The 23555-nt window shown below is 43.9% G+C and overlaps 1 protein-coding gene across 2 annotated transcripts in view; it reads right to left on the bottom strand.

Annotated features, from left to right (window-relative positions):
• The window catches only part of DMRT1 (doublesex and mab-3 related transcription factor 1), a 102203-nt gene that overhangs the window by 37742 nt on the left and 40906 nt on the right, over positions 1-23555 (bottom strand). Inside the window, exon 4 of one of the 2 annotated variants that reach the window (XM_005604978.4) lies at positions 4450-4594. In XM_005604978.4, coding sequence (XP_005605035.1) covers positions 4450-4594 — 145 coding nt within the window. Of the gene's footprint in view, positions 1-4449; positions 4598-23555 lie in introns of both variants that reach the window. The other variant, XM_005604977.4, reaches the window with a different exon arrangement.

The raw sequence follows: 23555 nt of genomic DNA, 5'->3' as shown, positions 1-23555 counted from the left end.
GTCTTCTCTCCCACACGCTCCTGAGTGTACAGTCAGGCAGTGGTTCCCACCTCCCCACCACAGTGGCCCCTGGTCAAGGTCATTGATCATTTCTACCTTGCAACAGCCAATGGTCAATTGCAGCCCTCAACTCACTTGACCTATCAGCATTATTTGGCTATTCATGGAAACACTGTCGTTACTTGGCTTCAAAGACAACATTCACCCTCAGTTTTCCTCCTAGCTCATCTGCTCCTTACTACTTTCTCCTTGGCTGGTCCCCATCGTGTGCCAGACCTCTCAACACTGGAGGCCCCAGGGCTCAATCCTCAGTCCTTTATTCCTCTCCATCCACACTCACTTCTCCAAGCAATCTCATCATATTAACTTCAAATAACATCTGTGCACTGAACTCTCAAGTTTTTATTTCCAGCAGGGGTATCTCCCCTCAACCTCAGACATCATACATCCAATCCATACTTGACGATCCACTTGGACGACTCATGAACATTTCCAACTTAACATGTGCAAAACTAAACTCTGAATTCCCACAAACCTGTTTTTCCCATGGTCTTCTTTACCTCAATAAATGGAAACTCCAACCTTCTACTTAGGTAAAAAATTACGGCATCATCCTTCACTCTTCTGTTTCTGGCACATCACAAATCTGTCTGCAAATCTTACTGGTTCTATCTTCAAAATATATCTAGAATTCAACCACTTGTCATCGCTACCGTACTCCCACCCTGACTAAGCCACTGTCATCTTTTGCAATTATTATTATTTTTTTTAAGATTGGCACCTGAGCTAACAAATGTTGCCAATCTTTTTTTTTTGTTTTTTTTTTTGCTTTTTCTCCCCAGATCCCCCCGACACATAGTTGTATATTTCTTAGTTGTGGATCCTTCTAGTTGTGGTATGTGGGACAATGCCTCAACATGGCCTGACAAGTGGTGCCATGTCCACGCCCAGGATCTGAACCGGCGAAATGCTGGGCCGCCAAAGCGGAGCGCGTGAACTTAACCACTAAGCCACCAGGGCCGGCCCCTGTCTTTTGCAATTATTACTGTAATTGCCTTGTAACTGGCCTCCCTGCTTTCACCTCGCATCTCTACAGGCTATCCTTAAACCATAACCAGAGGAATTTTAAAAACCAAAGGGACAAACACGTCACTCCTTTGCTGGAAACCCTCCAATGACTTCCCATCTCGCTTGAAATAAAAGCCGAAGTGCTGGCAATGGCTGACCAAGTCCTCCATCACTGGGCCCTGCCATCCTTCTGATCTCCGTCCTAACACTTTTCAGGATACGGAAAGGAGAGGGCATGGCTCCTAGCCTTTTTACAAAGAAAAAATTAAATAGTAGCAACACGGCAAAAGAAAACCTTGCCCTGTAATTCTTTCCCCCCTACATTCTATTTTCATGTTGCAATCTTCAGCAAAACCAGAGGAAAATCTTGAACTTGGACTCATTTCTTTAGATGGTAAAGAGAGGTTAAGCTTATCCTTAAGGAAACTAAAGAAAAATGGATTTAATGGACAAATTTATAGCTAAGACTTTAAAGAAAACGTTAAACCTACTGAAAAGTTTCTCCAATTACTTGGAAGTCCTCACTTAGAATAACTGATACACTATTTGCAAATCATAACTTATTTATTAACACAACCAACCAAAGGACTTCAACTCAAATTTGATAAAACTGATGAATGTAACTGATAAATGGTTATCAGCCAGCCTTTGTCACCTTCTCACAAATGAAAACACTGATGTCCCATGCCCACCGCTGCACCCTGCCACGGCCCCACTTATCAGAAGGGCCTAACTTGCCCCAAAGTCGTCCTCACTTGTGTCAATCCTGATAATAAAACTGAGGATCCAACGCCCCATGAGATGATCCTGGGGTGTTCTCGTTGACCCCGAACACAACTTTCTCTTTCCTCTTCCCTTCCCAATCTGCTCTATAAAAATTTCTTGCAATGCAGAAGCCTCAAATAACAAATATTTGGAAGTCAGAAAGCCACATTTCTTTTAAAAATTACCTAAGATTTGGATTTTCTACTAATTCATACTCTCCTCCTGCATGACAATTCCCAAGTAGGCATCACTGAGATTTCACTGTACTTCTTCCTAGCTACCTGCTTATGCCTGAGGCTTGACCCTCCTAATGAATTGTCAGTGAGTTAGAGGGGTACCACAAGGTTAGGCCTGAGGTCTCCTGACACCACACTTTCCAACGTACACATCGCCAGAAAAGTTTTAAGAAATCCTAGCTGTTAGTCACCCAGTCTTTCCCTAGGAACACTGGTGCCGCTGTCTCCTCTTTCCCAGACTGTAACCTCTTTCCTTCTGAGTCTTTTCCTTTTCTGCTATAAATTCAAATGCCTACTGCTGCTCTCCAAATTCGTTCCTCTCTGCTCTAATAAATTTCCTCTTATCTGTTGGTCTTACTGCCCTTCTCTGAATTTACACCTTTGTCTCAAGAATGCCAGTGCTTCTAAAAATAGTCCATTATTCCTGGAGCAAGAAACTCAGGGAATTCCTTCCTGAAAGCAGGTTTCTTTCCTAATTTTTTATATGAACAAACGTTTCTTTAACTGTTTCATTCTCTAAATTGTGCGCTGGCTCCATCAGACAAACAATGAGTTAGGATACTGACCTTTCAGCAATGTGTTTCCTTACAGAACAAGCTTACTTGAAAATACTACCTCATTCATTCATTCATTCATTCACTCAACCAATAAATAATAAATAAAAGGAAAAGGCATCATAGCAGGTAAGAAGGTATGTAAGATGTGTTCTCTGTCCTTAAGGAACACACCATCTAGAAAACTATACAGAATCAAAAGCAGTATGAATGAAGGACCATATGGGCATACATTACATGGTATGAATATTTATAATACAGAATTATGCTTGTCCATTCCTGACAAAAAGTAATTATTAATAAAAGTCAAAGTGCAATCAACAACGTGTAACTTCGGTCTCTCTACAGTTCAAATTGATCAGTTCCCTTGACCTATATATTCCATATTAATGGAATCCTTTATTTTATTTTAGTGTAGTAAATAAAGCATAACTTGCCCAGCTTTTTTAGACATCATTGTTTTGAATTTGGAAATGAAAGCATGGTTCTGATTCTCATTTTCTAACACTTCCTTTACAAAGAAAACAAGTTCTCTAGAGAGAGTCAAATTATTGAGAAAACAAACTTCTTTCATTTCGTACAGGGTAAGTTCTAGTAGTCACTTTCTCCACCAAGTCACTCAGTATTGCTCTGATTTCCACTTACTGCCTCAACTGTGTGTTTCTCATTTTCCTAGATCAAAATTTGATGCTTATACAGCCGGCCTGGTGGCACAGCGGCTAAGTTCACGTGCTCCGCTTTGATGGCCCGGGGTTTGCCAGTTCAGATCCCAGGTGGGGACCTACGCATTGCTTATCCAGCCATGCTATAGCAGGCATCCCACATATAAAAAATAGAGGAAGATGGGCAAAGATGTTAGCGCGGGGCTAATCTTCCTCAAAAAAAAAAAAAAAGATGATGCTTATATATAAAGAGCTTAAAAACAGGGCCTGGAAACACAGCAGCCATAAAAGACCTGCCTATCATTGCAGCATAAATGTTGGGGAGAAGGTTAAACCCGAAGTTGAGGAATTGTATATTTCAAAGTGCTTTGGTTCATTAAACAGTCATTTTTTATTTTAAAGCATTATATCAGAGTTATTTGCTACTGCACAAACTCTGAGACCTATTGTATTCAAAAATGTTTTATTATGTTATTTTATTTCCTCCTCAAAAGACGAATATACATTCAATTTTAAAATGAGAAAATTTTGGAAAACAAGTATTCGATATACAGAAATTCACTTCACCAAAAATATCAGGACTTGAATCATATCTAAAATGCCCCTGTGTTTCTTACTGATCCTCCAGAAAATATACTTTTAGCTTCTGATGAGTCTCTCATCTTATTCTTGTGACTCTGGGCATCCAGAAAAGAGAAACATGACATTAAAAATCTGGCAAAGTGGGGCTGGCTGGGTTAGGCATACACGTTCCGCTTTGGTGGCCTGGGGTTTGCCAGTTCAGATCCTGGGTGCCAACATGGCACTGCTTGGCACGCCATGCTGTGGTAGGTGTCCCACATATAAGGTAGAGGAAGATGGGCACGGATGTTACCTTAGGGCCAGTCCTCCTCAGCAAAAAAAAAAAAAAAAAAAGGAGAATTGGCAGCACATGTTAGCTCAGGGCTAATCTTCCTCAAAAAAAAAAAAAAAAAAAGAGAAAAGTCTGGCAAAGCAAAACCATTCCATAACTGAACACTTTAGAGAATACTTATGTAAGATTTACACAGCAATAAACTTTCCAACGGCTCCTAACCAGTAAGCCGTTAGAGAGGGCTGGAGACCCAGTGTTGGATGCTCATCCTCTCTCCACCCCAGATCTAGTCTGTGTAACTAGACACCTACCAGTTGCTTTGGCTTCCGCGTAAGAGGGGCCCTCCTCAAAAGTGAAGATCTGGGACACGCTCTGGCCCAGGTAGGAGGGAGGCGGGTAGTAAGAATGCATCCTGTACTGGGAACTCATTGCGTGACGGTTCTCGGAGTTTTTCATCTGCTTAAGAAAAAAGAAAGAATACATTGAGATCAAAGTTGCATTTTATAATTATTACAAGAAGCCTAAAGGTACAAACCCCCAGTTACAAAATGAGTAAGCCCTGGAAATGTAATGTACAGCATGGTGACTATAGTTAATACTACTGTGTTGCATATTTAAAATTTGCTGAAAGTAGATCTTAAAAGGTCTCATCACAAGAAAAGAAAAGTTTGTAACTATGTGTGGAGATGGATGTTAACTAGACTTACTGTGGTGATCACTTCACCATATACACAAATAATGAATCATTCTGTTGTATACCTGAAACTAATATAATGTTTTGTCAATTATATCTCAATAAAAATAAGTTTATTTTTTAAAAAAAGAATTGCCTAGGGCCCAGCCCAGTGGTGTAGCGGTTAAGTTTGCGCACTCCACTTTAGCAGCCTGGGTTTGCCAGTTTGGATCCTGGGCATGGACCTACACATTACTTATCAAGCCATGCTGTGGCAGGCGTTCCACATACAAAGTAGAGGAAGATGGGCACAGATGTTAGCTGAGGACCAGTCTTCCTCAGCAAAAAGAGGAGGATTGACAGTGGATGTTAGCTCAGCGCTAATCTTCCTCAAAAAAGAAAAAAAGAAGAATTGCCTAATTCTTTAAATTAAGAGGATAACCTATTAAAGTTGGAAGCATCCTCAACCACAAATCTGCCCCTCCAGTGCACTGGTCCTAGAAATATTAGAAGGTGCATTCTGAAGGTGCCTTTTCTACCTTGGGGTCCCCTCTAAAGAACCCCTAAAATTCCAGGTGATCATTTGATTTTCAGTTAATAAGTACTAAAGAGAACAGAGTCATAGAGAGGGAGCAGGTCTGCTTAGGAGCCAACGTAACCCGCTGTAACACTGAGCAGCCTGTTTGACAAGTTAACTTCCTCACGTGTTTTCTCATGTGTGAAACTGTCATCTTATCTTGGTTACCTTAAGCATTCATATAGAGAATATTTTAAAAAACAAACAACATGTAAACTGTGAGTGAGGGCAGGGGTAAGCTGTTGTCATCAGCGTGATGCCATGCTGGATACTGTCACTCGGCGTTCCTCCCCACCCCCTTCTATGCTTTTCCTTGCAGCAGGGAAGGGAATCTGGGATCTCTGTGTCCCGGGCTCTCCTGTCATCAGGGTTCTGCAGGTGATGTGGATTTTGGAACAAGACACGGAGTGAGGCCTGGAAGGCAGAAGAGAGGGCAGAAGGGAGGCACATGCTGCCCCTCCAGCAGCAGTGGCATCTGACGTTCAGCAGTCATGCATTTTTCCGGCAATCAGACCCTGCCTTTGGGATTGTGGGGCACCTTTTACATAAGAAGCAGTCCCCACAGCTTCTTGACCTCTCGCTCAAAGCTAAGGAGATGCGGCCTGAAAGCAGAGAAGGGGCCCTGATTTCTGCTTTCTCGGCCCTTCCTGGCTACTTCCACAAACATCTAGAATTGTTCTGTTCTCTCCTCAGACTCTGGTACAGACTCTGAGCCTTAAACACGTGATCCTATCTTCACAGTAAGAACAGCTGGACTTCGATTATTTATACTGCCTTTGAAAAACTACATTTAGATGGTACAAACTTTCTTTTTAAAAAGCCAATCTAAGGGACTGTTCAGGATAAACGAACTTTGCTCAAGGATTAAGGAATAATTTCGAAATCATGTTTTTGAATCAAATCTTTACAAGGCTACCTGATAAAGAAAATAGTAGTAACTTGACAGAGCCTGGCAGGAGAAAATTAAGTACTGGGCTTATTCAAGATTTTCTATGAATACCTAAATTTTGGACAATATCCCAAATAATACAGGCCTAAGTGTACTTCGACTACTCTGGCAGTGCTTGGTGGAAAGGCCTAAGTCCCTGATTTCCGCGTGCTCATTTGAGGAGCTCATTTTTGACCCTCCCAACTGCTCCCAGCGCAACTATCTTCTGATGCGTGGATTATTCTTGCAGAAGCAAAGAAGACTCCATCCCACCTGATTACTTCCTCTCAAGAGAAGTTTATCTGGCAGTTCCCTTTATCCTTTCTAGTTTGTTTTTCTGAAGCACATAAAATGGTATCTCTTCTAGCTTAATTACCCAATTTTCATTTTGCACCATCGTATAAATCCTTACTAAATAAGATGGCTAGCCAGCTATACCAGAAATAGCCAAAGGGGAAAACTGGCTGCCTTAATGAGTGAGTGCAAGTTGGGAGGGTCATTAAGGGGCCATGAAAGCCTTTAAGAGGGAAGCGGTGATCAATGCTCAGTTTACTGCACAGAGCCTAGTTATCAATTAGATCAGTGCTTTCCAGCCTCTCCGAACGTGCCTATAAATAGCCTAGGGATCCTGTTAAAAAGTAGATTCCGATTCAGTAAGTCTAGGGTGGGGCCTCCAGAGTCTGACATGCTCCCAGGAGACGCTGATTCTGCTGGCTCACAAACCTTGCTTTGGTCACAAGGAACTAGGATACATGATCCTGTCTCTCATACTTAGTGCCTGCAGGGGCCCATGACCAAAGGTGGACCTTCTAAAAAACTCTTTTAAACAACTGTTTACAACCATCCACTTTCCATCTGAATTGAGGGATGGTGGAAATGATGTAAATAGCATTTTTAAATTTTATTGTTTTTCTTTTTATACATGAAATTCCCCGGAGCTTTTTTCCAGGAGTCTTCCGCCATCTAGAACTGCTGCAGAGTAACAACAAACTCAAACATATTTTGCGTTAAAGAGCCATTTCTGCCTCTATAGTCTTCCCTCAAGTCAATTATACAGCCTAAGCCATGAACATTTAAGTACGTATGAAGCGCCATAATATAAATGACAGAGATGGGGCCAGCCCTGTGGCCAAGTGGTTAAGTTCGCACGCTCCACTTCGGCGGCCCAGGGTTTCGCTGGTTCACATCCTGGGTGTGGACATGGCACTGCTCATCTGGCCACGCTGAGGCAGCATCCCACATGCCACAACTAGAAGGACCCACAACTAAAAATATACAACTACGTACTGGGGGGATTTAGGGAGAAAAAGCACAAGAAAAATAAAGAAATAAAAATAAATAAATGACAGAGCCTCTCCCTTCTGGGTGCTGAGTTGGCCACATCGCCTTCCTGTTTGACAATATCTTTGAGTCAGTTCTTCAAGGAAAATGCTTTTCAATTTTCCCCATGTACAAGAAAACAGAGGATAGGAGCCTGCAGGCTCTGCAAAATGCCGGGTTTTTCTCTTACTATGAATTTTGTATAAATCTCTTTTCAAAATATTTGAAAAATGTTCACTGTGAGTCTAGAGCAGGAGTCAGCAAACTTTTTTCTGTCAACAGCCAAACAGTAAATATTTTAGGTTTTGCAAGCCACAGGGTCTCTAGACTATTGGTAAATGGATGGGCGTGGCTGTGTTCTAATAAAACTTTATTTATAAAAATGCACCCTGGCTCTCAACCTTCACTCCCACTGAAATAGAAAGAGGGGACCCAGCACCGATGCCTGGGCTCCACCCCTAGAGCATCTGATGTCACCAGGCTGGCAGGTGCCCTAGGCCTTGAGTTTTCTCAAAGCTCCCCAGGTAATTTTACTGTGACACCAAGATTGAGAACCAGTTCTATTCTATTCTAGAATAGATTCTATTCTAGTTCTATTCTAGAACTGCCTACATACTTCCCACACCCCGAGAAGTACGAAATCCCAACATGCCCAGGATTAACTCAAAAATGCAAAAGGTTAGGTCTGACAAACAGACAGGTCAACTGCTGTCAATCCCAACGTGTACGTTATTTGAAAAGAGATTCAGATCAACTATGGAGTTCTTTTTTCCTTCTTTTAACTAAAGCTTACAGGAAAACAAACACAATTTCAAATCCACGCATGTGTTTATTTTTCACTTAATTCTTTTTCTGTGTTTTTAGAAAGCACCAAGCAACAAAGATTATTTAGAAACAGGAATTGAGTTATTTGAACTTACACATTCAATTTCCCCAAGATCACTGAGCTATAAAAGACTTCCAGGTAGAGAAGAGATGCAAAGGTCAGACTCCACGTGAGGTTCTTAAAAGGTGAACTTACAGAGGCCATCCACCACTCCAGCTACATCCAACTCGAAGAATAATCTGCAGATAACCCTCCATGTAACAACTTGACCATAAGAAAGAAGGATGGTTCTATGTATTTCTAAGTGCCTGAAGAAACCTCTGAAACATGAAGTTAACATCAAATTATGATTCGTCCAGAAAAGGGCGTGGCAGAATGCGATTTAAAATTCTAGATCACTTTTTGCTCTCTTCCAACAACAAAAAAATCACAGTCCTACTACTTTTGGCTTAGACAAGATGAGTAAATAAGGAAACCTTTGAAACGCGTTTTACTTTAAACCAGTAGTACTCAGCTGGGGGCAGTTTGTCTCCAGGGGACATTTGGCAAAGCCTAGAGACACTGGATTATGACAACTAAGGGAGGGGGTATGTTACTGGCATCCAGTGGGTAGAGGCCCAGGGATGCTGCTAAACACCCTACAATGCACAGGACAGCCCCACAGCAAAGGATTACCCAGCTCAACACTTCAACAGTGCCCAGACTGAGAAAAGTTGCTTTAAACTAACCTAACACTACCCCCTTGTGCTCAGTCCCTCGCCTCCAGCTAAAATAGCAAAGTTCCATGGAGGGACAGAAGTCACAGACAAATTAAAGGAACGGTTCAGTTCTGCTAAAAAGATATAATCTTTTTCCTTTACACAATGCTGACGTGTTTCTTAAGATTTTATTTTTCACTCCTTTAAATTAAGCAAACAAACCAAGTAAAACCTAAAAAAAGGATTCCAGGTGAATTATGCCTACTATTATTATTAGCATGTGGTAGCTGGCAAGCAGGAGGCATGTTTTATAGTCTTATTACTCACCCCAAGTCTCTGAACCAGAGGATGACCCGCAAAGAGGAGCTGGGCTGGCAGAGAACGTGCACGGTGTTAGTATTAACCCCGGAGGAAAACCTCAGGGCTTTGGGTTTTTATTTTATTAAACTGTTTGACAACATACAGCACAATAAATCTGAACCACAGCTCTCCTTTATATACACCCGTCACCTTTTTTTACAGTAACAATAAAATCTCAACAAAACACAGAAATGTTAGAACCCACTTCCTTTAAAAAGAATTCCTAAATACTATTCATGACCTGTTATCTGTCTATTAATGCTTCAGATAGGAAGAGAGTCTGTTCTTACGCTGAACTGGCCACTCCATCTAGGTAATGACTGAAAAGAGATTCCTGAAGACCAAACTGTTGTCTAGTTGTTTACTGAGCGTGGCGCAGCTGCTCAGGATGACAACTGAAGAAGAAAGGGACTTGTCTTCACGAGAAGAGTGACTGTTAGGACAAATTCCTAACTGCAAAATCCGACGGTGAAACGGAGAACGTGAAGATCCCCGTGGCACTGACACGTGGCTCACACTCTCTTAAACTCTGCGAAAGTTGCATTTGGGACAAGCCTTTGGTTTTACGAACAGAAAGCTTTTTTAAGAAGAAGGCAGGGCGCATCACACGCTGTGGTAAATTCTTGGTCTCCTGGTGATGCTAAGAGTGAGGGTTGGGGATGACTTTTGCCCTCATTAAAGGACTTCTTTAGTTGTAATAAAAGCTTCTTTTCAAACTCTCTGAATGGGATGCCTGTCCCCACGCTCTCCTAATCACACACTGTGTGCCCTCCTGGTCCACAGACCTTCCCTGTGCCAGGGACGCCCCCACACACACACACCTGCAAGTGCCCACTCACCTCCTGAAATGCCTGGCTCATCCCCTGGGAGTTCACACCTCACAGCTGCAAGGAATTATTCTTAAACACACAGGCTAGAAATGATTGCTATTATGCACAGCTTTCAGAGATGACCGGCACACCAACAGGCCACATGCTAAGTCACGTGACACAGGCGATTCCCTAGGACTACAATACTTCCTTCCCCGCCTGTCCCTCTGGTCCTCTGGGGGTCATTCTTCTCTCCGCTAACTTCTTCCTAACCTTGCTTTCTCTTAGGTGCTCAATCTATGGAAAGCCCTCTCCTCGCTAGAGGGAGAAAGAGACAAGGAGACAGAGAGAGGGAGACTGGACCTGTAAGGACTCAGGCCCTCATAAGGGATTCCCACAAAGCCTGGGTGGGCTCCTTCAAGGAGCCAGGGGGAAGGTGCTGAGCTGGAGGGTCAGCACGTAGACGCTGGGGAGCATAAGAGCCGTCTGCCCACAGACGGAAGGGATGCTCTTCCTCCCCAGAGAGGAGGTGGGAGGGGACACAAGGAGAGAGAAGACAGGAGGAGGATGCCCATGCAACATGGCAGAGAGGACAAACCATTCAAGAAATGACACATCGAAGATGTTTGAAGTCTAAAACCCCAAAGCTTCAGTAAAGTCTGTGACACATGAAAGGCAAACCAAACTTGTGTGGGTGGGCTCTGCGAAAAGGATTGAAGAAAAGCTAAATTCCAGGTTGGATTAATATCAGAATAGATTTTAAAAACATAAAAAACAGCCCAGAGGATGAACCACAGAGAAAAACAGAAATCCTCAGAGAGCACGGAACAGGGAGTCATATCACTCACAAGCGTGTGTAAACTTGGTATGAACTTTAAGGATGGAAACTGTGTCTGATAGCAGTATTGTGTTTATTAGTGGTCCATTTTGTTCGTCCTTACTAAAAAACAATTAAGATGTGAATATTTCCACATTTTAAAAAACCCAAATTAATTTTTTAAAACTTGTGTCGCTTAATTGGTTGTCTTGACCATCCGCATCCCGGTACTGACAGAACAGAGTTTACTCCTCCAGATAACGTTTTACAAAATGCAGCATCGCCACCCTTTTGTGGGTCCAAAAATAGGTCAGAGGGTTGCAATCGACATATATATTTTTAAGAATAGTATGGAAATGAATGGAATGAAACAGAATAGAATAAAATGGAATAGAAATACGAGAATTTACTGTATACAGTATAGGTAAGAACTGTTCTATGAAACTTTTCATTTTGTGTTTATATGTATGTATAAATATATACTGGATCACAATATAAAACATTTCTTACTGTGGGTCTTGATCTAAAATGTTTGAAAGAAACCGATGTATATAAATCAGGTAAAGGAAAGCAAGGACCTTTAAAATTGGTACATAGTAAGAAAAAGCCAATTTTAAGAACAGTTCCTTTTCCTGGAACCTGGAAGGGTTCGATACATTTAAGGGGCTCACAGAAGAGAGAGGGGCCATCCGTTTGGACACAGTCTCCAGCTGGGACCAGCCCAGCGCCTTCCTCATTTTCCCAAATCACAAATCTATATGCAGGATTTTCTAGCTCCAGGCTCAGAAACTTACATTTGTGTGATTCACTAATCTAAAACACAAGCCCGGACTTCCCAACTGAGGTCATACAGAGGCAGGCAGCATGATGGGCGTAAAAGCCAACAGGCAAGAGCTTCAGTAAAAGAGCTGGTCTGGTGGCACAGTGGTTAAGTTCACACACTCCACTTTGGTAGCCTGGGGTTCACAGGTTCAGATCCTGGGCACAGACCTACACACCACCATCGGGCCATGCTCTGACGGCGTCTCACATACAAAATAAAGGAAGACTGGCACAGATGTTAGCTCAGGGCTAACCTTCCTCAAGCAAAAAGAGGAAGATTGGCAATAGATGTTAGCTCAGGGCCAATCTTCCTCACAAAACAAACAAACACAAAGAGCTGGTGGAAGAGGGCATGAAAAAGTTTATATTTTTAAAATTGGGTTAATAACTATCCAGACACAGGACTCTCGACTCTCTCTAACAGGCCGAGTCTCTGAAAGCATTACCTAACACTTCTTAAGATAGATGGAGGGGGCTTGTAATGATGTCATTCTTAATGCAACTTTCCTGAGAAATGGAAGGACTAATGGAATTTCAGAGGAAAAAAACGAGCATCTATTCAAAGATACTATAGAGACTTATCCTGTTATTTCATGGAGTCCTCATAACGTAATCATCGTTAACATAGGAAGAAACTGCTCAAAGAGACGGAATAACTTAGTTCTGCTCACAAAGGGATTAAGCAGAGAAGGCAGGATTCAAAGCAATTCAGTCTCAGAAGCTTCTATTTTAAATTAAGATACCTGCTTATATAAAGACCTATTCACTGCCTTTGGCTTTTGACTACTCTTTACATTTTCACTGCTTCAAGATCAAATAAGAAACTTTTTTTTTTCTGGAGACTCTGAAAATGAGAAGAAAAGATGCTTGTAACCACACATGCAGGAACTTTGATTTTTGGACGGAACTATCCGAGGGATCCATATCTGTTCCCATCTTGATGGACAAACTTAATTAACCTTTGCTACTCTGTCCCAACCTACTGGTGGAGACAAAACTAGTGACCCACAAACAATATGCTACCATCAGAATCTGAATGGCTGTGACGCCAAGAGAGATGGCTCTATCAGCACTATCGGGAAATAAGCCACTTGGATCAGCCGCTCTAAGAAATATGGGTTATATTCATGTCACACATGAGCTGTCAGAAACATTAGGATACTTTTAGCATCAATCAGCAGTGTGAAGGGTATCTTATGAGTACTGAACATGACAGACTGCTGGGAGGGCAAGGTGAGACTGTCTGGGGCCACCTTCTAAGTGTAAGCACACACACTCACATACTTTACACGCACTGGTATGAAAATCTGAAGGCAGGCTGGTGCCCGCAGATGGGCACATCTAACTCACGGTGGGTTAGTGGCACGGAAGGGCCCTTCCCACTTCGAAACCATGATGGAGAGAGTCCACCTCTAAGTAACCAAAACGACACAAGAATGACCCCAAATCTGTTTCTCTAACATACACAGAAGTGCGAGTGTGTGTGTGTGTGTGTGTGTGTGTCTGGGACCACACTTGAGAGCCATATGTGTAGTGCCTTAAATTTGGTTAATGCCATCAAGACACAGGACTCTCCTCCACTCTCTCTAACATGTCAAGTCTCTGAAAACATTACATAAGATATGTTATGTCTTATAAAATCTTACATCTGCCATAAGATACAAGAAAATCTTATATAACACTTCTCAAGGCCTCATACAAGGAAAACCAAGAACTTTGCGCTGCCCTATAAAGAAGGCAGAGATCCACTGGCAATGAACATGCCCTCAGCAGTCAGGCACACCCAGGTCCAAACTCCAGCTCCCCCACTTACCGGCTGTGTGATACCGGCAGGTTATTTCGTCTCCCTGAGCCTCAGCTTCCTCACCCACAGAGGGGCTCCCAACCCCTGACACGGCTGTGCTTAAGGGTGAAGCAGAATATGAGACATAACAGGCCCAGCCCCATAAGGCTGTTCAGTAACTGTCCTGTCGCATCCTCCCCTTCTCCTCATGGGGCCTCCTGCTGTGGGAGCATCAGTGGGAGGGTGGTGGCCACACTCGAGGACCCTTCTTTTGGGTTTGTTACCAAATACCTCCGAGCCCTATCACGGGTACATCAGGAATCCAGTAACAAAGAGGGAGACAGGAAAACCTGCCCACGGCATACTTTAAAAATTATCGTAAGTATATGTTTTGTTTGCTATTTGAAAGAAAAATCCATTCTCTGAAATTTTCCTACTTTTCAACCTTAAAAAGTTGAAAAACAAACTCAAGATCCTACAGTGACGCTATCTAACACAGAGAGAGAAAAGGGTCTTTAACAGTTTTTGCTTTTCTACCACTACTTAAGACATGAAATTACTATGTCTGCCTTCCTTCTCCCCGTATTGGCTAATAACAACTGGGATTTGCCAAAAAGAATGTCTGTGAGATGAACTGTGATGAAAGAGGGTGTGAAAAATAAAATGAGGAGATAATCCCTTTTTCCTTGTTTCTCAATCTTCGTATAAAGCCCCCTCCCAGGACGCTGTGCACCTACCTCAAGGGTGATGCTCACAGGATCAGCATATACCAAGGAGGGGGTGCTGAGAGCAACCCATCCTGGGTGCAGGCCATAAGGGGGGGGTCACTCTTTGTAGAGAAGTTCTAAAAATAATAAAACTTACTAAACCAATCTGCCTTTATTGTTTTTATTTTTATTTTTGGTGAGGAAGATTGGCCCTACCGCCAATCTTTTCGCTTGAGGAAGATTGTCCCTGAGCTAACATCTGTGCCAATCTTCCCTTATTTTGTAGGTGGGATGCCACCACAGCATGGCTTGATGAGGAGTGTGTAGGTCCACACCCAGGAACCAACCCCACAAACCCCCAGCCGCCAAAGTGGAGCACACAAACCCAACCATGCGACCACTGGGATGATCCCTAAGCCCATCTGCTTTCATCACCATACAGCAGCAATTCTAAATTATGATAGAATATTTGTCCTTGCCCCACCTTGTCCCACCCCTTGGCATGCCACTGCACAGGGCCCACCTTTCCACAGGCATCACCAACCTCCCTGGGAAATCTCCAGACTGATCACAACACTGATTAGAGAATTAGAATTACGCATGTCCTGTAATTCTTTCTCATCCGTTCCACTGTGAGCTGGGACGTGAGAGTCTGGATAGTCTGGCACAGTCCTGGGCCCAGAGTGGCACTCGATAAATCAATGATAATGAATGAGTGAAGGGGTTTCCTACATTCACTCTGTAATACGCTGGAGATTTTCTTGTAACCCTATTCTTTTTATTTTTCTACTATCATATTCATATGTCATATAGTTTTTAAAACATAGGACAAATCAGCCTGTCATGCATTCCCTTGATTTTAGTCTTTATTCAACTAATAAGGGACAGACACCTAACAAGCCAGAGAAATAGGACTCCCAAGAAATGTGAGAAACACTCATCCACGTACTTATTCTGAAAAGCAACTAATTTTATATCATATTCTTATCCACCGAGGAAAAACAGCAAGCTAAGAGGGCAAACATAAATAGATAAGATTTTGGCCACCAGTCCAACCAAATCAAACCCGAACGTTTTCCAAAGCTGTAATCTAATTATCTAATTTGCAAGCCGATACAGAATCCCCAAATGACCGTATTATTTACTAACCTGATGCTGCTGTGGCAGGGATCAGGCTGTGTAACAATCTCCCAAAAGACTGATGACGTATTTCTTTCTGCCTCCAACTGAATTGTGGAGCAGTCCCTGGAGCACACTAGCCCTTTCCAGAGCTTTCCAACTCAGTTCAGATCACACTAAACTCATGGAAGAATGGAAATGAACCCACAGGACGGCCCAGCATTTACTGGAGTCTCCCAAAGAGTTCTAAGAATCTGAGGTTACACTCTATCTGGATTTCCTGGGATGTTACTGGACGGCTTCACCAGGCTGAGAAGACAATCCCTTAGGATGTCCAGGGCCTGGCCCCCTCCCCTCCATCTTCTCTCAGAATCAGGGCTGCCTTTCCCAGCACCTGCGTTTCCAGAGGCAAGTTCCACTCTCTTCTGTAATCCACACATTTTCAACTAAAACACTCGGCAAAAAGGACTCTACGGCGCACTGCTGTAGCGAAGAAACATTCCCCAGCCCCACCTCTCACCATCTGTCTGAGTTCAGCCTTTAAAATGCCGACCACCTCCCTCCTCTCTGGTACCAGACCAAGAGCCACCAGGAATACGGTCACAGCAGGTACCGAGTCCTACAAACCACTGCCCTTGCTGCAGGATCAACAGCACGCAAGTCATTAAACTTTCATCATGTGTGAAACAGAACAGCAATTCCTTCCAGAAAAGGTGTAATAAAAATCAGATGACGGCTGTCGTGATCATCACTCGTAATCATCTAGAATGAGATAAAATAGCAATTCCTTTGTGAAAGTGCATGTAAATAAGGAGGTAGTTTAGAAACAGAGAACTGGATGGCATTCATCCGGGCTGCACAGCTCCAGAGGGTGTGACAGGTGGCTGGAGACCTACTGCTGCCCCTCCCAGTGTCTCCTGGCAAACAGAAGCTTTCTCCCTGCAAGGCTGAGTAGGTTGTGAAGGCCCAGGAGAACTGGGTTTATTATTTCTCCTTAAAAGAGAAGAAGCTAATGAGGAATTATGTTTCTGAAGAGAAAATTACAGATGTGGCTAAGACTTGACAAGCCACTGAAGGGAAAGTTCATAGCAGAGGCAATGTGACCCCCAACCTCGGGGAAGCCTCACACTTCACTGGCTTTAAACTTCCAGTGGTCTAGAGTGACTTTCACATTTCTTTAAACACAAGAGTCTCCAAGACTGGCCTTCTGACCCGGCAGGGCCAATCCCTGTGTCCCCGCTGTACCAGAAGGAGGGACCCACTTGGGGTACATGAGAAGGAGGCCCACAAATTGCTGGGCTAGCACGAGAGCGTTTACAGGGCTGCGATAAAAAGGAAGGGAAGGGCTGGCCAGGTGGCACAGTGGTTAAGTGCGCACGTTCCGCTTCAGCAGCCCAGGGTTTGCCAGTTCGGATCCCAGGTGTGGACATGGCACCACTTGGCAAGCCATGCTGAGGCAGGAGTCTCACACATAAAGTAGAGGAAGATGGGCACGGATGTTAGCTCAGGGCCAGTCTTCATCAGCAAAAAGAGGAGGATTGGCAGCAGATGATAGCTCAGGGCTAATCTTCCTCAAAAAAAAAAAAAGGAAGGGAAAGACCAAAGCACTCTGCCCCAAGGAGTCAAGCTAAGAGTGAAGTCGACACACCTGCTAAAAGCAGCATCCTCAGGACCCTGGAGAACTGTGCTGTTGTCATGGTGACACAAGGATGGGTGCGGTGGTTTCCAGACTTCAGACTAGTCAAGTTTTTTTTTAAAGGGTGGGGAGACACAAATAGTGTCGCCAACTTTTTATATTGCTGAGTAAGGGCATTTATGAAAAAAGAAATCCTGCCCTCTAATAGGATCATCATTTTATTTAAAGGAAAAAAAGTGAGAAGGCTACAATCTCAATAAAAACAATTTTTTGAATGGAATAATTTAGCTTTAAGGAAAACCCACCTGTCCTTATTCCCCTCATTTCTCTGTAAACTAGCACAGGTAACATCTCGCACAGATGACAGTGAACTCCTAGACACATTCCCAGTAAAATAAAGAACAAGAGGACAACCAGCATCCTCTACTGGGATCTAACCTGAATAACCCACTAAAAACATAAATTAGAACTGGAAGTATTCAGGGGGAAGAAAAATGTCAGTATTAATATTTTTCTATGAAATGACTAACCTAGAAACCCCAAAATGAGCAACTATAAAATTATTAGGATTAAACGGTTCACAAAAGTGGCCAGATACAAAATAAATACACCCCATCATGGCAACAGAAGGAGCATACCCCTTTCAGTCATCAACAGAAATTTAGGTCTGTATAATTCCCCTTTAAGGAACCAAATTATCATTGTTAGCCCTAATAGCCCAAGGCAAATACCATATCTATTTTAATTCCCTTTTTCTGAGCAAAGAAATTATTTTAAGTCTTTTAAACTGAATATGTCTTATAAATTCCTCTTGTATCTGCTTGCAAACTTGGCCAATGTGTCTTTCCAGAGGAAAAAGCCAGTCAGTGTCTGTCCACCAACAGAGAGTGACCAATAACCCGTCTGCTCTAAAAAGGGGAGCCAGGGTTAGTTTAACCTGTTGATGACATGGGTGACGGGACTGGCAGCCTAGGGGACCACAAGATTGTCTGTAGAGAGAGCACCTGACCAAGGCTGAGGCGGCCCGGGTTCAGGGCCTGGCTTTCCTTTAGCAGCTGTGGTCCTCAGGCAAGTCACTTCAACGTTCTCAGCCCAGAACTACCCAGGAGGCTGAGGCGGCCAGATGCACCTAATCCTGGGGGCCCTGACAGTACAGCTCGGTGGTCTGAGGGGAGCACAGAAATTTATCTGAAGTCCCCTATTTCATCTTAAAAACTGAAGTGGAGTTTGCATTCTACTATCTTCTTGCCAACGTCTTTTAAATTTAGGAATATCTTAAAATAATGACTATTAATTATAACTGCCTCCCTGGGAAGAGGAGGCAGAATTAAGCCTTGGCTTTATACCCACCATCCCTACGGCTGGACCCTCCTGGGGGGCCACCAGAGCACAGGTGTGGAGGGATACAGCTGCTCCCACACAGCACATGCTGGAGAAGTCCCTTCTTCTCAACATCCTCTTAGCTAACAGGTTGTTCTGATGCTAAGCCATGCTAATAAAAAGAGGAGGGTGTGTGAATACAAGGGCCCCCGTCAGGCTGCTCACCATAGGACTGAGAACATCAGCGGGCAGGCCAGGCAGGCAGTCAGGAGGCGGCGGCTTTGGGAAGTGCCCTGGCTGGCCCTCTGGCCCTCAGCTGGCAAAGGTGTTGCAGGCCATCCCAGAAATGCTCAAGAGGGGGCGCCTTTCTCTGTGCGCCAAGGCCCAGATGCCAGAACCTGGTTTCCTTCCTGCCCGTATCTCTGTTTCAAACCCAGAGCTTCCCAGATGATGCCCAATTTCCCTTCCCATTTTGCATGAGATAGCAGGAGCCTTCCCCTAAGAAGCGTGTTTCACGTTTTTGTCTGTCTGGTTCAGTGGTAGATCCCTAGCACATAGTAGGACCTCCAGTCATGTTTACTTAATAAATGAATGCATTCCAGGGAGGTGCATGATCATAAGTGGGCAACCATACCATGAGACACTTCAGATCAAGCCCAAAATCACCACGAGAAGGAAGGCAACCAGCCCTGTTGCCATTGCGACCACACCCGAACTGTGGTGGGCATGTGAGTCTGCGCATCTGGTGGCACAAGCTTCTGAAAAGCTATCGAGGGCGTCTGCTCCAGGGGCGGAAAGGAGATCCCAGGTACAGCTCAGAGTCCTCCCATATTTATTTCTGCTCACTTGATATGCACCTCTCCCTTGTCAACCTGGTACAACATGTTTATTTAAGAGATAATGTTGCCGTGGAGGAGTGCACAAGGCAATAAACAGCTTTTGCAGGCAATTAAATGCAGAAGTGAAATTGAGCTGCTGGTCAGTGGAACCAGCCATTCATCGTGAGTTTGTTCCAGTGTCACAAATGTTATTCCTGTTTCACAACAGGACAGGAACCTCTGATTGGGCCACAAATCTCCAGAGGCTGGAGACAGACCAAAAGCGATTAAAGCAGCTGCCGGCATGCAGGGCATTAACACGAAAGAGCCTTGGGATTCTGGAATGTTCACCTACTAGACTGCTCAATTTTTTACAAATTTATTTTATAGGTTTAGCACTTAGTAAGTGCTTGCTGGATTTTATAAGGAGACTTGCAAGAAGTTTCGAGTCTACAGTAAAAAGTCAATGGTTGTGTTTCTCTTTGCAAATAATTCAGCCCCTATTAATCTCTAAGAAGTCTAGCTTTAAAAAATTATGAAGATCTCCACTAGAGTCGATTTTTTTCTAGGAATCAGAAAGGAGCTCTCTGCTGAATAAGATTTCACGCGGCTCCCACCAACACACACTGACACACAAAGCAGCAAGGAAGGAGGACAGGGTATCAGAGGGTCACTCGCTCCAGTGAAGAGTCAGGAGGGAAGCTGGGTCTTAGCAACAGAGAGTCAAGAAAGCAGATGGAGGAGATGCTGCCTAACACTCAGGCCCCTCGGGTTAAGGCGGGGTCAGACCAAGGGAAGATGCAGTCAGGAGAGACTAGCACAGTGCTCTCCAGGGGCAGATGTGGGACACCTTCCACAAAGGAGACAGGCATGGCAACAACCAAGGGAGGGCGCCCACCCAGCCTTCTGCTGGAAGCTTCCACCAGGAGGGGGCAAGGCACTGGCCAAAGACCAGAGCCAGGGCACCTTCCAGAAACAGCAAAAAAGCAAGGTCCGGGGAGATCCCATCCCAGATCGCTGTTCTCTGCACCTCTGCCCAGCAACTGGTTAACAAGCGAGCTGTCCAGTTCTCTCCCTTCAACATTGCTTATAAGGATTATTTGTAAGTGCTTACTATTTAATTAATACTTCTCTATAACTATCCAGTATAATCAGTATAACCCTTGTCTACACTTTCAGTTTTCTATCTCCTGATCAATTCTCATTTTGCACGAGATAATAGGAGCCTTCCCCAAGGAACCGTTTTTTGCATTTTTGTCTGTCTGGTTCAGTGGTAGATCCCTAGCACATAGCAGGACCTCCAGTCACGTTTACTTAATAAATGAATGCATTCCAGGGAGGTGCACGATCATAAGTGGTCAACCATATCATGAGACACTTCAGACCAAGCCCAAAACCACCACGAGCAGGAACGCAATCAGTTCTGTTGCCATTGGATCAAATTCTTCTCCAACTCTGATAAAAATTCTTCCACACACATCCTATTCGGTCCATATTCACGTGTCACGGTCTTTTAATATTAACTAAAATGTGCATTACGTATACCCTATCTTGTTACAAAGGGGATCTGAGGTAGCTAACTAAAATTCATTGAGAACAAAAGGCTGAAAATTAAATAGATTAAAAAAAGAGCAGAGGCAAGTGAAAATAATGGTTAATGCAATAAATTCATTGCAGTTAACATTGGCATAAGAGTTCTTGGTGTACAGAGAAACTTGCACATACACTCATCATCTCACATCAGTTATCACACCGCCTTAGGTATCCATGCCAGAATCCTATGAAGGTGGTCCTATGCCACTTTACAGATAAGAAAACTGAGATTCACAGGGTTAAGTATTTTGCTCAAGCCTACATGAACAGTTAAATCGCCAAGTTAGAATTGAAAACGGATCTTCAAGCGCCAGAATCCATGGTCCTCACAGCAACCCGCATTGTTCCTTTAAATCAACAGGCCTGGTTTCTAGTCCAGGCTCCGGCATTAACTAGCTGTGGGCGCCGAGCAAATCCTTTCAGCTCCACACCTCAGTTTTCTCTGAAGCAGGATGCAGAGGACCTAGAGCTCTGTAAGAACCTATCTCAGCTCTAATCATCACTGCACTGATTTTCATCTGTCATTTTACAAACTGATGGCTTAAATCCATGTTGGCTCTTGTTTTTGTTTTGTTTTGTTTTTAAGGAAGATTAGCCCTCAGCTAACATCTGCTGCCAAACCTCCTCTTTTTGCTTAGGAAGACTGGCCCTGAGCTAACATCTGTGCCCACTTTCCTCTATTTTATATGTGGGACGCCTGCCTCAGCATGGCTTGATAAGCAGTGCAGAGGTCCGTGCCCAGGATCTGAACCGGCGAACCCCGGGCAGCTGAAGTAGAGTGCGCAAACTTAACTGTTGTGGCACCCGGCCAGCCCCTGGCTCTTGTATTTTTAATGAAAGAGTTTATTTCCAATAGAACTAATTTTTGTGGGCATGACTACAAGGTTGTAAGTCAAGCTTGTGTGCACATTTGGTTACAAGATTAATCCACAGACTCGTAAAATGTCAGACTAAGAAGGGACAGAGAGAGGCCATATGATGAAGCCCCCTCCCTGCAACTGTTCAGATAATTTTCTACGTTCCACACACACTGCAGGTGTGCCTACAAGTGCTGTACTGATAATCCCATGCAAAGAAAACTAGTACGCAGATTCCAAAAGCAACTCCCAAAGAGCAAGGAATTCAGCATATTTTAAACACTAATGGTTGAGGCTGCACATTTCAGGAAAGCACTGGAGGCTGCACTCTCAGCCATCTGAAGTAACCACGCCTCAGCACTGTTCTAGAAGTTTCTACTTACTTCTCACCTCCACAAGGGAGGAAAGGAAATCAGAAGAATTCCAAGAAGATCACCAGTGAAAAGCAAAGGACTTAGGGAGAAACTCTAAGCCCCAAGGAACTGATGAGGGCCTCAGTGTTTGTACTTAATGGATCTTGCAGGTAAGGGTCGCCTCAGAGACAGTCTCCGCTCTCCTCAGAGGTCTCAGCTCACAAAAGCCAGGGCTCCTGGGTGGCAGTTTCTGTAGCCCCGAGTTAGTTGCAGACCCAGAGATAACCAGACAGTGCTGAGAAACACACTTTGGAGCCAGACAGATTCAGATTCAAACTCCAGCTCGCCCATTTGGTGGCTGTGTGACCGCGGCTAAGTCAGTCTCAATGTCCTCACTTTTTGTAAAAAGGACACAATACCATCTGCCTCCTAGGGCTGTGGGGGAGGATTCACTGCTCAACAAACGATAGCTATCAGAATGGATGTTATTTCTAACTAAGGGGAATGGGCATCAACCACAGTGGCAGAGAAGGATCTATTTCTGCAAAATCATTTGTTACATGAGAATATATTACCAACGGTGACCGGCTAGGAAATAAGGCTTAAGCTCAGGCCTCCAGGAAAACAAACACAAATGTAAATGATGCCTCGGTGTCTCCCTTGGGCCTCTAACCGGGGACACCTCTCTCCAGTCTATTAAGTGGTGGTTCTAGAGAAGGCACTGACAGCGTCAAAACTGCTCGCCCCCCACAGGACTAAGAAAGTTTAGGCAAGACTTTTCCTTCCATGCTTGCTGGCAGGAGCACCAGAACTTGCCCTCAGGGGACTCTCTCCTTGTGCTCAGCAATGGAGGCAGCTCTCTAAGACTGGGCAACCTTGCTGCCCAAGAGTCCACCTCTTCCCAGCGGCCGAGAAAGTGGACTTTGGTGAGGGACCTCCAAGGAAATCCAAGACCTCTGCCATACCCTTCCCAGGTTTTCCAGGTAGAGTAAGAACAAACAGTGTGTCAGGCATCATATGCCATCTGAAAGATTCTGACAAAGTGGGAGGGTTAATTAATATAGGAGATCTCTGACTCTCCTGTAAAGCTGATCTCGAGCTGTCTTTCTTTCAGAAAAACATTTAGATTTTTCTTTCTCATCTTTTATCTCAGAAGCCAACAGGTTCACAGACCCTCCCTACTTTATCCTTAAAAGCCTGGAAGTATCCAGAAAACCAGGACACTCCAATGGTAGTCCCCGGATCTTGGGAATCTGCGGGATGAGCTGGGTTTTTTAGAACAACATACTTCTTTCTCTTTTCAGAGAGGGGAGGTCTCTAATAGAAATCAACCTAAAACCTGCCCCAAGTCATACCCAACTGGCACTTTGAAAGGCCTGAAGGGGTCCAGCTTGAAGATCC

Source organism: Equus caballus, chromosome 23 (genome assembly GCF_041296265.1).
Source record: "Equus caballus isolate H_3958 breed thoroughbred chromosome 23, TB-T2T, whole genome shotgun sequence".
Classification (NCBI taxonomy): domain Eukaryota; kingdom Metazoa; phylum Chordata; class Mammalia; order Perissodactyla; family Equidae; genus Equus; species Equus caballus.
This window is presented reverse-complemented; position numbering and strand designations above follow the sequence as displayed.